The sequence below is a fragment of the Podarcis tiliguerta genome (assembly GCF_965153285.1).
Source record: "Podarcis tiliguerta genome assembly, chromosome: 4".
Lineage (NCBI taxonomy): Eukaryota > Metazoa > Chordata > Lepidosauria > Squamata > Lacertidae > Podarcis > Podarcis tiliguerta.
The window spans coordinates 6681989-6696441 of NC_139537.1; the positions used below are offsets into that span (position 1 = coordinate 6681989).

General features: G+C 50.2%; 1 protein-coding gene across 1 annotated transcript in view; it reads right to left on the reverse strand.

Moving 5' to 3' along the window:
- Positions 1-14453, reverse strand: part of ARHGEF17 (Rho guanine nucleotide exchange factor 17) — a 184099-nt gene that overhangs the window by 1710 nt on the left and 167936 nt on the right. Inside the window, exons 16-20 of the mRNA XM_083436021.1 lie at positions 13214-13300; positions 11183-11250; positions 9531-9679; positions 6360-6534; positions 549-806 (exon numbers count right to left, since the gene is read on the reverse strand). Of these exons, the coding sequence (XP_083292147.1) occupies positions 549-806; positions 6360-6534; positions 9531-9679; positions 11183-11250; positions 13214-13300 (737 nt within the window). The remainder of the gene's footprint in view (positions 1-548; positions 807-6359; positions 6535-9530; positions 9680-11182; positions 11251-13213; positions 13301-14453) is intronic.

Consider the following 14453-nt stretch of genomic DNA (forward strand, 5'->3'; position numbering starts at 1 on the left):
TCCCGCTGTTCGGTCCCACCGCCTGCCAACCTAGCAGTTCGAAAGCACTCCTGGGTGCAAGTAGATAAATAGGGACCGCTTACTAGCGGGAAGGTAAACGGCGTTTCCGTGTGCGGCTCTGGCTCGCCAGGGCAGCGATGTCACGCTAGCCACGTGACCCGGAAGTGTCTCCGGACAGCGCTGGCCCCGGCCTCTTGAGTGAGATGGGCGCACAACCCTAGAGTCTGTCAAGACTGGCCCGTACGGGCAGGGGTACCTTTACCTTTACCTATATGCATAGATGTACAGTGGTACCTCGGGTTAAGAACTTAATTCGTTCCGGAGGTCCGTTCTTAACCTGAAACTGTTCTTAACCTGAAGCACCACTTTAGCTAATGGGGCCTCCTGCTGCTGCCGCGCCGCCACCACATGATTATCTAGTGCAGCCCCCTGCAATGCAGACGTCGCAGCTGGAGAATCCCTGATGGACACCTTTCCTGCTCAGATGGAAAACCCGATTGTTATCTCACCCCAGGCTGCCCCTTCTGCCTCATCTTACTCGAACCCACCTGGATCCCTGGGCAGGGGAAAGAGGATGTCAAAACCTTCCGGCAGCTCGATGGACGTGAGGAACCGGACGTGGCCTGTGTGTCCCTGGGAGAGGCCCACTGGCGATGGCGGGGTCTTCAAGGAGGCGGCGTTGGACATCATGGGCAGAGTCAGGACCACTCCAGCGCTGGTGCCGATCCACAGCAGGTCTTTGCAGGCCAGGATGGCGGTGATCCTCAAGCAAGCGGCCTTGTGCTGGCGGATGATGGCATCTGAGCCTGCGAATCCAAGGCGAGTGGTTCATGCAAGTCCTTAGATGGTTCTTTCCCCAACCTGGTTTGGACTACAACTCCCACCAGCCCACCCTGCCAGCACCGCCCACTGGGTAGCAACCATAGCTGTCAAGTTACAGATTTGAAAATAAGGGACCAGCAGCCTCAAAAATAAGGGACCAGCAGCCAAAATAAGGGATTTTTCAGGCACAGGTATGTTCAACTTCTGAGCCCCTCTGAGCCAAAGGCAGAAAGCCCAGCCAGCAGCCAAAAGAAGCCTCAAGCGGTGGTTCCCACAGCGCAGCAACCCGGCAAAGGGGATGCAGCAAGGAAAACCACCTCTCTGCTGGGAAGCGCTGAGCAAAGGCGAGTCCCCAGGCAACGCGGCCGATTTGATCGGCACAAGGCATGCAAGCTCCACCCTCCAGTCGTTCTTAGACTCCTTATTGGGTGAGCAACGCAGCCAAGCAACACAGCTGGAGCCTCCCTCCTCCCTGGCCGGCAGGGAGGGAGGGAGAGGAGCTGCTTCCTTTGAAACCCGGGAAATTTAAGGGACATCCATCAATAAGGGACAGCAGCGGGACACGGCACTGGGATAAGGGACTTTCCCGCCAAATAAGGGACAGTTGACAGCTATGGTAGCGACATCCGCAGAGCACACAGGTTAGGAAAGGCCACCTTAGACCAACTCATGAGATGATTCTGTTTCTGAAATTGAGGTGGTTCTTGGCTTCCTGTGTCAGTAAAGCAGTTTTCCCCATTCCCACCCACCTGACGTTACATTTTTCACCGTGTGTCAAGGTTGGTTCAGATACAGGCCGGCACTCAACACGCAAGGACAAGCAGAAAAGTTAACTTTATATTCAAGGAAACAGCCTACAAGGGCAGGAATATCTCCTAAGCAGGACTAGTTGCTAGGACTGATGATCATTGCCTTCTAATTCCCCCTGTCTCCTTCTCCCCAGCCAGATGTTCTCCAAGCAGCCTTAAACTTCACTTCTGGTGGTGGGAACCTGTGCAATCTCTCTCTCTCTCTCTCTATCTGCAAACACACACACAGAGTCATACCTCAGGTTACAGACGCTTCAAGTTGCATTTTTTCAGGTTACGGACGTGCCGAAACCTGGAAGTACCGGAATGGGTTACTTCCGGGTTTCAGTGGTCGCACATGCGCCGAATCGCAACCTGGGCGTGTGCAGACACGGCGCTGCAGGTTGCGAACGCTGCGGGTTGTGAATGTGCCTCCTGCACAGATCACATACGCAACCCAAGCGTCCACTATGTGTGTGTGTGTGTGTGTGTGTGTGTGTGTATATGGTTTTTCAAATAAATTTTTTTACAATCACAAACATGCAACATAAAAACAAGATTCTAACGAATCTCCTGGACTTCCCTCTTCTCCTTTGTGGGTCCTATTACTAATCATCTCCTCCTGCATCTTTTATAACAATCCAAATCTTTTCACACCTCCATTATATCCAAAACTCATCATTAAACTACGCTGCTGCTGCTGGAAACCTGCGCTCTTTGTTCTGCTACACAACACAGCTCTCTGTGGCCTCGGATACAAGAGGGGATGGGAACTTATTGCAGTAGGAACGGCAAGCTCCTGGGATGCTTCTGCAGCCTCTGAACTTCATCAGCTGCGTCTGAACTTCTTTCTTCACTGGCTCTTCTTGCTCACCTAAGCCTGTTGCCATCCATTCCTCCTCTCCTTCCCACCCTGACTTGTCCTCTGTGTCCACCACCACTCCCTCGGCTCTGAGCCTTTCTGCTTTGAGGCTTTCCCTAGGGGGGTTCCTCATCCTCCAGCCAGTCCCTGACACCATACAAGGGCAAAAGGAGTTGGGGAAAAGGGCTGTAGAGCATAGGCAAGGAAGAAGAGCCTACTGGATCAGACCAACAGTCCACGTAACCCAGCATCTTGTTTTCACAGCGGCCAGCCAGATGGCAGTGGGAAACCAGAAAGCAGGATTCGATCTCAAGGGCCCTCTCCCCTGTCTTTATCTTGGCTGCTAAGTCATCCAGGCAAACCTTTCGGCCTCCACGCACACCCCAACATACACACAACACCCCAACATACACACCCTGCAATATGAGGTTGAATCCTGATAGGACAGAAGTACTGTTTTTGGGAGACAGGAGGTGGGCAGGTATGGAGGACTCCCTGGTCCTGGATGGGGTAACTGTGCCCTTGAAAGACCAGGTGGGCAGCCTGGGAGCCATTTTGGAGGCACAGGTCAATTCCATGGAGGCACAGGTCAATTCTGTGTCCAGGGCAGCTGTCTCCCAGCTCCATCTGGTACGCAGGATGAGACCCTCCCTGCCCGCAGACTGTCTCGCCAGAGTGGTGCATGCTCTGGTTATCTCCCGCTTGGACTACTGCAATGCGCTCTACGTGGGGCTACCTTCGAAGGTGATCCGGAAACTATAACTAATCCAGAATGCAGCAGCTAGACTGGTGACTGGGAGTGACCGCTGGGACCACATAACACCGGTCCTGAGAGATCGGCATTGGCTCCCAGTATGTTTCTGAGCACAAGTCAAAGTGTTTGTGCTGACGTTAAAAGCCCTAAACGGCCTCGGCCCATATGTAGCATCTCTACCCCCATCGTTCAGCCCGGACACTGAGGTCCAGCTCCAAGGGTTCCCTCTGGCGGTTCCCTCCCTGTGAGAAGTGATGTTACAGGGAACCAGGCAGAGGGCCTTCTCGGTGGTGGCGCCAGCCCTGTGGAACACCCTCCCATCGGATGTCAAGGAAATAAACACCTGACTTTTAGAAGACATCAGAAGGCAACCCTGTTTAGGTAAGTTTTTAATGTTTGATGTTTTATTGTATTTTTAATATTCTGTTGGGAGCCACCCAGAGTGGCTGGGGAAACCCACCCAGATGGGCGGGGTATAAAGAATAAAACTATTATTATTATTATTATTATTATTATTATTGACTCAAGGCGCCTACCCAAACCTCTGACCAACACGATCTTGAATAAATATGTGGCAATGACGCACAAAGGAGGCTCAAAGGTTTGGGTCATTTCAAAACAACCCCCCCTGTCAAAAAACACCCCCAACCCCAATTCTTCTGGCAGTTCTGATGCCGCAAGAGAAAGCAGGAGAGGGGAAACAGAATTCAATGGTGAGGGGGAATTCCCTGCTGGTTAGTGTGTTTTCATATTGCAGGGTGTGTATGTCGGGGTGTTGTGTGTTATGTTGGGGTGTGCGTGGAGGCTGAAAAGTTTCCCCAGATGACTTAACAGCCAAGATGCAGACAAGCCAAGAGAACTATAGGAGGCAGAAATTCAAAATGATGCCAGGAGGACAAGAATGTTGTTTTACGAGGTTCCGTGCCCACCGTGTTTCGGTGAGTCATCTTCTCCAGGCAAAGATGACACGGAGGGCTATATTAAGAATGTTAATGCAATAACCTTATGTAAGGTTTTTAATGCAGCGCTCTGAATATAGTTCATGCGGTCAACTCACCTTTCCCTCCTACATAATGCGACAAGGCAAAACATGCTGGCCATACCATGTTATAAAATCAAATTATCCTCTTTTTTTGTTTTGCTGGATGGTTTTCTTCTCATCCTTTATGCTGCCGCCCCCCCCCCCCCCTGAAATCTCAACCAGAGATTGGATGACTACCACTTTAGTGTCCTCAGAGATGCAAGGAGCTCAAAATTTATTTATTTATTTATATTTTATTTATATCCCGCCCTCCCCAGCCGAAGCCGGGCTCAGGGCAGCTAACAACAATAAAACAGTACAAAAGTACAGCACAAACAACACTCTAAAATCATTCACTAAAAAATTAATTAATTCAAGCCACTGGCAACCATTGGGCCAGAGCTCCGCAAAGATTGCCGAGGGAGGGAGTCAGGCTGTGCCCTGGCCAAAGGCCTGGTGGAACAGTTCTGTCTTGCAGGCCCTGCGGAAAGATGTCAAATCCCGCAGGGCCCTAGTCTCTTGTGACAGAGTGTTCCACCAGATCGGAACCACAGCCGAAAAAGCCCTGGCTCTGGTTGAGGCCAGCCTAACCTCTCTGTGGCCTGGGACCTCCAGGATGTTTTTATTTGAAGACTGTAGGTTTCTCTGTGGGGCATACCAGGAGAGGCGGTCCCGTAGGTACGAGGGTCCTAGGCCATATAGGGCTTTAAAATGACCACAGAAGGGGTTTCCCTTCCCACAATATCCCCGCGAGGCAGGCCAGGATGGGAGACAGTGACTGCCTTAAGGTCACACACTTCCATGGCTATGTGGGAATTTGAACCCAGGTCTGATTGCTCTAAGCCCAACGCTCTACTTAGCTCTCAGCTGCTACATTTCGTTGGCTACCCAGGAGATATTTTCACAAATGTACGGCATTCTGACTTCAACCCAGTTCAGTTTTTGGCTCCTATAACTTTCCCCCCCGAGTTTATTCTAGACCAGTGTTTCCCAAACCTGGATCTCCAGCCGTTTCGGGACTACAATTTCCATCATCCCTGACTACTGGTCCTGGTAGTCTAGGGATGATGGGAGTTGTAGTCCAAAAAAGCAGCTGAAGACCCAAGTTTGGGGAACCCTGTTTTAGACACTTACCGCACCTCAAGAGCCAAAAATCTGTAGCTGAAAGGTACAACATCTACCTTGAAGCTATCTTGAAACCCTGCCCAGCCACTGCCAGTCAAAACAGGCTTCCCCAAGCTGGTGCCCTCAAGATGTTTTGGAAACTATAACTCCAACCAGGAGTTGTAGTCTGAAGCATCTGCGGGGAGACCACTTTGGGAAAGGCTGAGCCAAAAGGACCAATGGTCTTATTCAATATAGGACAGTTTCTTATATTTCCATGCCTGGTGCTAGAGGGGGAGGGCAAAACCACGATTAGCAGAGGGGGTGGGGACCTAGCAGGATTTCCCCCCGACCATGAAAATGTCACCCTTAGTCGACCTCTGCCTGCGAGTGACATCCTTCTCACCAGAGTCTTACAAAACTGGGCGCCTCCAAGTCATTCTCAGGTGTCGAGACACGGCCGAATCAAATGCCTGGGAAGAGGCTGACTCTGGAGATGAAGGAATGCCATTCCATAGGCAGCCAGAGTCTGACTCTGGAGACGAGGAAATGCAGACAAAGCAGGAGTGGGTTAGTTTGACCCTCCTTCATTGAGAGTTCCCAGATAGAGCAGAACTCAGAAAGCTTGCAGGCAGAGGGAGGGGAGGAGATAGATGACATTGAGGGTGTTGCTATGCAACCAGGAGGGAGGCAGCGTTTGGAGGGATCTTCGTTTGATAACGGGGGGGGGGGGGGATGTCTACCCACCTTCTCCCCAAACCAGAAGACCTGAAAGAGTTTAAATGCAACAGAAGTACAAGGGAGGAAGGACTGGACTTTGGCACCCTTCGCGCTGCGAAAGGGGCGGAGACTCAGAGCGACCAACTCGTAGCACAGAGCGGCAGGCAGGGATGTAAATTGTAAATAAACATGCCCTAAAACAGCCAGAGACTCATTAATTCTGATCGGAGCGTGCTTGGCTGCCTGAGATCGTGACACCAAGACTTGCCAAAGCGCTGGGTCTCTCACCTGCCAACATCTTGTGGACCGGAGGTGTGACGTCCACTTCGGCCAGCTGGTCGTAGCTGGAAGGGTGGTAGAGCCTCACCTGGGCGCTGCCCTGAAGGGTGACCCAGACGCCCGCTGAGGAGCTCACCATGCAGGTGAGGCTGCGGTTGCTGTCCTGCCCGACGTGAAAGGAGTGCTGGGGAAGAGAAGAGGTCAGGCTGAAGCCGTGTGGAACAGAGGGAATCCCCGACGCTCTGAACGGGGGACCACTTCTCCCAGGGTTTCGCCCCAGTGCAGAAACCTGACCTCAGATGGTGGCAGCTAGTGGGGCGTTGTGGTCCAGGGAACAGGGTCCCCCTTGAACTGGTGTGATGGCCTGGGAATCTGATTCAGAGGCTGAACCGGAGGAATCCCAGCCTGCACAGGAGTCCCCGCCTCAAGGGCCGGCTGAGCCGGGGCAGGGCCTTGAATCTGAAGGGCCCGCACCTGTGCCGGATCCTCAGGAGCAGACACCAGATGAATCCACTCTGGCTCCAGGGGTGATGGAGGACCCATTGCCTGCAGGTGCTCCTCTGCCAGCCCTGTCAGGAGAAGGTGAGGCTGCCTCTGGGTCCAGTAACCCTCCAGCCTCTCCTGAGCTGCAGAGGCTCAGGGCAGAGAGGCGGAGGGAACTAAGTTCTATCAGGAGGAGTGCTCACCTCCAGGCCAGGAGAGGCGAGTCACCTGTGGGCCAGGACTGTCCTAGGCCCCAGAGGAGATAAAGGCCAGTCAGCCCAGTCCCAGGTTGCGGGAGCAACGACGTTGGAAACCTGTTTCTGCCAGCACAAAGAACCTGTTTTTCTGGAGTTCCCAACCATGCCCAGCTTCTTGATTGGACCCTGCTTCCCCCTTGGTGGACAGTCTCCAGACCCTCGGCCCAGGACCAGACTTTGACCACGCCTCACGGTAACACCCCCCCCCCCCGGGACCAGCACAACCACACTCGCTGAGCTGCTTATCTCAAAGCGTTCCATGTTTTCTGTTTCACTGTGTTTTTACTATTCTGTGGGAAGCCGCCCAAAGGGCAGCTGGGGCATCCCATTGTCAGGGATTGGACTCAAGAGGACGAGATGGAGGAGGAGGACTGGTGGGGATCACACACCCCCATTTCTCCCGACGCTGCAGGAGAAGAGGGAGACAGTTTGATGTACAGCGGGGCTTTGAGGCGGTTGCTGAACAACTTGGTGGATTTCTGGCTGAAACATCGGCTCTGGATCCATTCCAGTCCAGCTTCCGCTCTGGTCATGGGACCGAGACAGCTCTGGTCGCCCTAACAGATGATCTCCACAGGCAGCTGGATCGAGGCGGGTCAAGGCTGCTGATTCTTTTAGACCTGTCAGCAGCCTTCGACATGGTCGATCACGAACTTCTGGACCACCACCTCACCAACGTGGGGATCCAGGGCCCACCCCTTCAATGGCTGCGCTCGTTCCTTTCGGGTCGGCGACAGAGGGTGACGTTGGGGGGGGGGCGGGACTGTCGTTGTGCCACTCGGTGGGTGGAGTGCCGCAGGCTGCAATATTCCCCCTGATTCTTTTCAACATCTTTATGCGCTCCCTCGCCCAGCTTGTTCAGAGTTTTGGGCTGGGCTGCCATCAGTATGCTGATGACACCCAACTCTATCTCTTGATGGATGGCCATCCTGACTCGGCCCCAGACACACTGACCAGATGCTTGGAAGCTGTGGCTGGATGGTTACGTGGGAGCCGATTGAAGTTAAATCCTTCGAAGACAGAGGTCCTGTGGCTGGGACGGGACGATATGGGATTGAGGGGGCAACTCCCATCTCTTGCGGGGGTGCAATTAGTGATAGCACCGTCCGTTAAGAGTTTGGGTGTAATCTTCGACACCTCCCTCTCCATGGAGGCGCAGATTGCAGCTATAACAAAGGCGGCATTTTTCCATCTCCGCCAAGCTAAGCAGTTGGCCCCTTATCTCTCTCACCCTGACCTAGCCACTGTGATCCACGCGACAGTCACCTCGTGTTTTACTGTAACTCACTCTATGTGGGGCTGCCCTTGAGATTGAGCCAGAAACTCCAGCGGGTGCAGAATGCTGCGGCAAGACTCCTTACAGGGTCCTCGCTGCGAGATCACATTCACCCAGTGCTATACCGGCTGCACTGGCTCCCAGTGGAGTACAGGATCAGGTTCAAGGTGCTGGTTTTAACCTTTAAAGCCCTATACGGCCTAGGACCCTCGTACCTACGGGACCGCCTCTCCTGGTATGCCCCACGGAGGACCTTACGGTCTACAAATAAAAACATATTGGAGATCTTGAGCCATAGGGAGGTTAGGCTGGCCTCAACCAGTGCCAGGGCTTTTTCGGTCGTGGCCCCGATCTGGTGGAACGCTCTGTCACAAGGGACTAGGGCCCTGCGGGACTTGACATTTTCTGCAGGGCCTGCAAGACGGAGCTGTTCCACTAGGCCTTTGGCCAAGGCACAATCTGACCCTCTCCTTCTGTAAACCTCACAGAACTCTAACACAATGGTTGTCATTAATTCGAATCTGAATTGATTTTAAAATGTATTTTACTTAATTGACTGTGTGATTTTATGTACACTGTGCTATTTTTACTTGTTGTTAGCCACTCTGAGCCCGGCTTTGGCCGGGGAGGGCGGGATACGAATAAAAAATTATTTTTATTATTTATTATTGAGGTCACAGCGCAGAGATAGACAAACAAAGGAGTTGGGACGTTTTTAGAAGAAAGTGGGTGGGTGGGAATCGTGACAGGGCAGCCAGCTGACACGTTGTCACTGGAGAGTATTTCTGAACCCCCTTCTCCCAGAATTTGGTGTAAATTAAGGGGTGCAGGAACAATGGAAACAGAGACTTTTGGCTACAAACAGCCACCGTAAGGGGGGGGGGCGTTGTTGTTAGGAATGTGGGAGGAAGAGCCCAGTTTGGAGCAACACCATGTTAAAACATGCTGCGTTCTTTTGTCGCTCCCTTATAGCAGTGTTCCCCAACCTTGGGCCTCCAGCTGTTTTTGGACTACAATTCCCATCATCCTTGACCGCTGGTCTTGCTAGAGAGGGGTGATGGGAGTTGTAGTCCCAAAACATCTGGAGGCCCAAGGTTGGGGAACACTGCCTTATAGGATTGAAAAAAAACTAATTAAAAACGACTCTCCTTGTTTCCTCCATACCTCCTGTTGCAACGAAGATGTGCTAAGGACGACGACACGGTTCTGGCATCCGCACCAAAGTTTGCCGCCCACGGCCACCATTTTGGTCACAGGGCTGCCGGGAGAGCCCAGAGAAAGGGATTTGGAGTTCTGAGAGTCCCAAAAGCGTCCTGGAAAAGAGAGAGAGAGAAGGGAGAAGCGGAAATAAGATGTCAGAGGTTTCTCTTCTCCTTCACAGAATTTAAACATCCCGGAAAAATAAGCTGAGAATGGAGGGTACCGAGATTCTAAAGGAGCAGAAAAGACTTTTCATTTTTTATATATATAAATATTTTTTATTAAGTTTAACATAAGAAAAAATAAAAAAGCGTACAATAAACAACAAACAGAACAGAAGAAAATACACAATTACGAAAAGAAAAAAGAAAAAAGAAAAGGAATAAAAACGACGAAAATAAAAACAGTTTTATCTTCATACTGTTCCTTGCATTAACTTGTTTCTCCGACTTCCCCAAGCCTCCCTTCCCTGTATTCCAGGTCATACCATCAGAAAAGACTTTTCAGGTATGCAAGGGATGCTGTTAGTCCAGAGATGGAAAGAAGATAAAGTCCCTACCAGAGAGGAATGGCAAATTAAGCTGTTGGACTACGCCAAAATGGCAAAACTGACCGGAAGGCTCAGGGACCAAGACGACAAAAGTTCCAAGAAAGAATGGGAAATATTTATAATTCATTTAAGAAACCACTGTAGGCAAATGAAAACATTAGCAGGATTTTAACAAATATGTTGGATAATATGGAGAGACTTAAAATATGGAGGATGGAATAATATGCAGCTGAAAATGATGACAATAGGACACATGCAGGGGATGGTGGGAAGACTAGAGCTTCAGAGAAATCTCTTAATGTGGGTATTTACTTGGTATTGTTGTAACTCTACGCTTTTACAAGCAAATAAAAATTATTATTTTTTTTAAAAAAGAGAATGGAGTGTCATAAAACGCTGAGCAGGCAGAAAGGGTGGCACCACCCTTTCATTTCATTTCATTTCATTTTATTTTTAAAAGTAAGTCTCTAGCAGCCCTCCTAGAAATAAAGTGATCCCTCTTGCTGTTCTGGCTTCTGAGATTCAGAATATTTTTTTCCTTGTTTTCCTCGGTGCATCTTGTGGTCTGGTGCATCTTATAGAGCGAAAAATACGGTAGTTTTTAGAGGGGGAATGCAAGAAAAAAATATTCTTTAAAGGGAGCGCTAAGCAGAACCTGTATACAGCCCAGGCTCTGCTCAGCGCTCCCTTTCACGAGCCGTCATGGGCTGCCCTTCTCACTCCTGGGGGAAAAGCCCCCAAGAGCCGCACACACGCTCCACGCGGCTCGTGTAAGGGGGCTCTTGGGGGCTTTTCCATGAGGTGGGGGAAGGGACAGAAGGGCTAAGCCAGAAGCTAGAACAGCAAGAGGGAGCGCTGCGCAGTGATCCCTCTTGCTGTTCTGGCTTCTGGGATTGCTGCGCAGCCTACATTCGCTCCGTAACACACACACACATTTCCCCTTACTTTTTAGGAGGGAAAAAGTGCGTCTTATGGAGCGAAAAATACGGTAGGTGTTTTGCTACAGCCGCCCATGTTTCCAGCATTAGAGCCTTCCTGAAAGCATCTTCATGGTCAAAGAACTCACCGGCTTCTCTCTGGTAGGCAACGAGCTCTCCGTTCGCCAGCGATACAAACACCTGGTTATCTAGATACCTGTGGGGGAAAAGCAATGGGCTTTACAACGTAAGCTGGAAATCAAATGAGCGGCATAATAATAATTTTTTTATTTATATCCCGCCCTTCCCGGTTCAAAAACCGGGCTCAGGGTGGCTAACAACAAATTTAAAACACTTAATTGTAAAAGCAGCATAAAATACAGCATAAAAACATGAATAGCAATAAAATTCAAAGTTCAGAAATCAATTTGGGGGAAATCCATCTAATAGAGCATTAGATAGTCACCAGGGCTAGCTGGCTGAATTGGTCCTAGTTGGGCCAGCGAGGAGGCCAGGGGAGAATTAGCTGTGGGGTCTCAGAGCGGGTGATCTTGATAAAAGGGGAGGGGGAGGGAAGAGAAGGGAAGGGAAATAAAAGATCAGGCAGAATTCAAATTAAAGGCCAGGCGGAATAGCTCTGTCTTACAGGCCTGACAGAAGGAGGTTAAATCCTGAAGGGCCCTAATCTCATGGGACAGAGCATTCCACCAGGGCGGAGCCATCACTGAAAAGGCCCTGGCCCTGGTGGGGGATAGTCTGACTTCCTTAGGGCCCGGGACCTCTAAACTATGATTATTCATGGACCTTAAGGTCCTCTGCGGGCTAAGCAAGAATCAGGGTTGCCCATGTCCACATTGATACAGCAACTCCTAATTTAATCATGAATGGCAGTTAATATTGGGGGGGACACCTTTTTGCTTAAAAGCATTAATTTCCCATGTGAACGAACTGATTCAGAGCTCAGTCATTCTGAGATTGGGGAGCAAATGCCATCGCAAATGTTTTCCACCCATCTCCGTTTGAGGCTAGAGGGAGGAGGGCGAGATTGCCCTGGGGTAGATGCTTCCTCATCTCCATCACTTTAGCAACTGCTTAGTTTTGCAGGAGTAAATACCGTATTGGCCCGGATATAAGCCGCACCCGAATATAAGCCTCACCTTTAAAATTCAAGGGGGGAAAAGAAAAGAAAAAGACAATACCCGAATATAAGTCGCTCCCTTAAAATCCCGCAGGCAGTCACACCCGTTCCGTCTTACCATATGTCTGTTTTAGCAGCAATATCGTAAAAGCCGGTTTTTGTAAGGTCACAAATTTAAGCAGCGCTTTAACTTTTCACAGTCGGAATCTGGGGAAAAGGTGAGGCTTCTATTCAGACCAATATGGTACAATATGTACTTCTTAGTACGATTAACCCAGCAGTGCAGTCACATGACGGTGAACAGGAAGGCCAAGACCTTAGCCTTACCTGCGTCTGGGCTGTACCCCTTCATCTTGAAGGTGAGAGCTCACACAACTAAATATGAACATCCTCATTTCCTGCTTTTTAAAAATAATTTGTTCTGGTTTTTGCTAGTCGAGGGTGGGGCAAGGACCTTGAATTCCCCCATTGCCTCACTACTGAAAATTGTATTCAGCCACTTTTGGACTTGGGACGTGGGTGGTGCTGTGGGTTCAAGCCTCAGCGCCTAGGGCTTGCCGACCGAAAGGTCGCGGTTCGAATCCCCGCAGCGAGGTGCGCTCCTGTTGTTCGGTCCCAGCGCCTGCCAACCTAGCAGTTCGAAAGCACGTCAAAAGTGCAAGTAGATAAATAGGGACCGCTTACTAGCGGGAAGGTAAATGGCGTTTCCGTGTGCGGCTCTGGCTCGCCAGAGCAGCGATGTCACGCTGGCCACATGACCCGGAAGTGTCTTCGGACAGCGCTGGCCCCCGGCCTCTTTGAGTGAGATGGGCGCACAACCCTAGAGTCTGTCAAGACTGGCCCGTATGGGCAGGGGTACCTTTACCCTTTACCTTACTTTTGGACTTTGCAATTTAAGAAACCAGTTTCACACACAGATTTTCAGCCCTGTGGTCTAAAAAGGTGGTTTAAAAAGAAAGCTGGGTTTCTCAAGAAGCTGGATTCTGTGCTCACTTATCATACATTCTGCATTTCAGTGCACCCTGCGTGAAGCTCCACTTACAGAATACACGTCACGGAGGCCGAATGTTGCATCTTCATGCTATTCTTCCTGTTGCGGATGTTGTCTGAGGATTGGTAGACATGGATGCTGCAAATCAAAGAGAATGGAAGCAGGCATGAGACTCTGGCTGGTTTGTAGGGAGAAAAATCAGTGCTTTGCTGACTTAGCAAACTAATGCCGGTGTACTGGAAGAAGCAAAGATCACCAGTGTCGAAGCGATGATTCTTCAACATCAGCTTCATTGGATTGGTTAAGTTGTTCGGTTGCCTGATTATCATCTTCCGGCTGATTGCCGAAGAATTGATGCTTCTGAATTATGGTGCTGGAGGAGACTCTTGAGAGTCCCATGGACTGCAAGAAGATCAAACCTCTCCATTCTGAAGGAAATCAGCCCTGAGTGCTCACTGGAAGGACAGACCCTGAAGCTGAGGCTCCAATACTTTGGCCACCTCATGAGAAGAGAAGACTCCCTGGAAAAGACCCTGATGTTGGGAAAGATGGAGGGCACAAGGAGAAGGGGACGACAGAGGATGAGATGGTGGGACAGTGTTCTCGAAGCTACCAACATGAGTTTGACCAAACTGCGGGAGGCAGTGGAGGACAGGAGTGCCTGGCGTGCTCTGGTCCAGGGGGTCACGAAGAGTCAGACACAATTAAACGACTAAACAACAACAACAACAACAAAGCAACTACTCTATTCCGAACCTAAAAATGGAAAGCGTAATGCTGGTGGTCAACAAAAGAGGTTTAAAGACTCTCTCAAGGCAAATCTAAAAAATGTAGTATAAACACCAACAACTGGGAAACACTGGCCAGCGAGCGCTCCAGTTGGAGAATAGCCTTTACCAAAGGTGTCATGGGCTTTGAAGACGCTCAAACTCAGGACGCAAGGGAGAAACATGCTGAGAGGAAGGCACGCTTGGCAAACCCTCACCGTGATCAACTCCCGCCAGAAACCAATGTCCCCACTGTGGAAGGACATGTGGATCCAGAATTGGCCTCCACAGTCACTTATGGACTCACTGTTAAAATCGTGTTCATGGAAGACAATCTTACTTGGCTACAAGTGATAGCCAAAGAGGAAGAAAGATTCTGCTTTTGAAACATATTATTAATAATAATAAATATAAATTTTATTTATACCCCGCCCTCCCCAGCCAAGACCGGGCTGCGGGCAGCTAACAACCGATATAAAAACAAATTGATTGAAATACAACTTAAAAAACAAGATTAAAATACA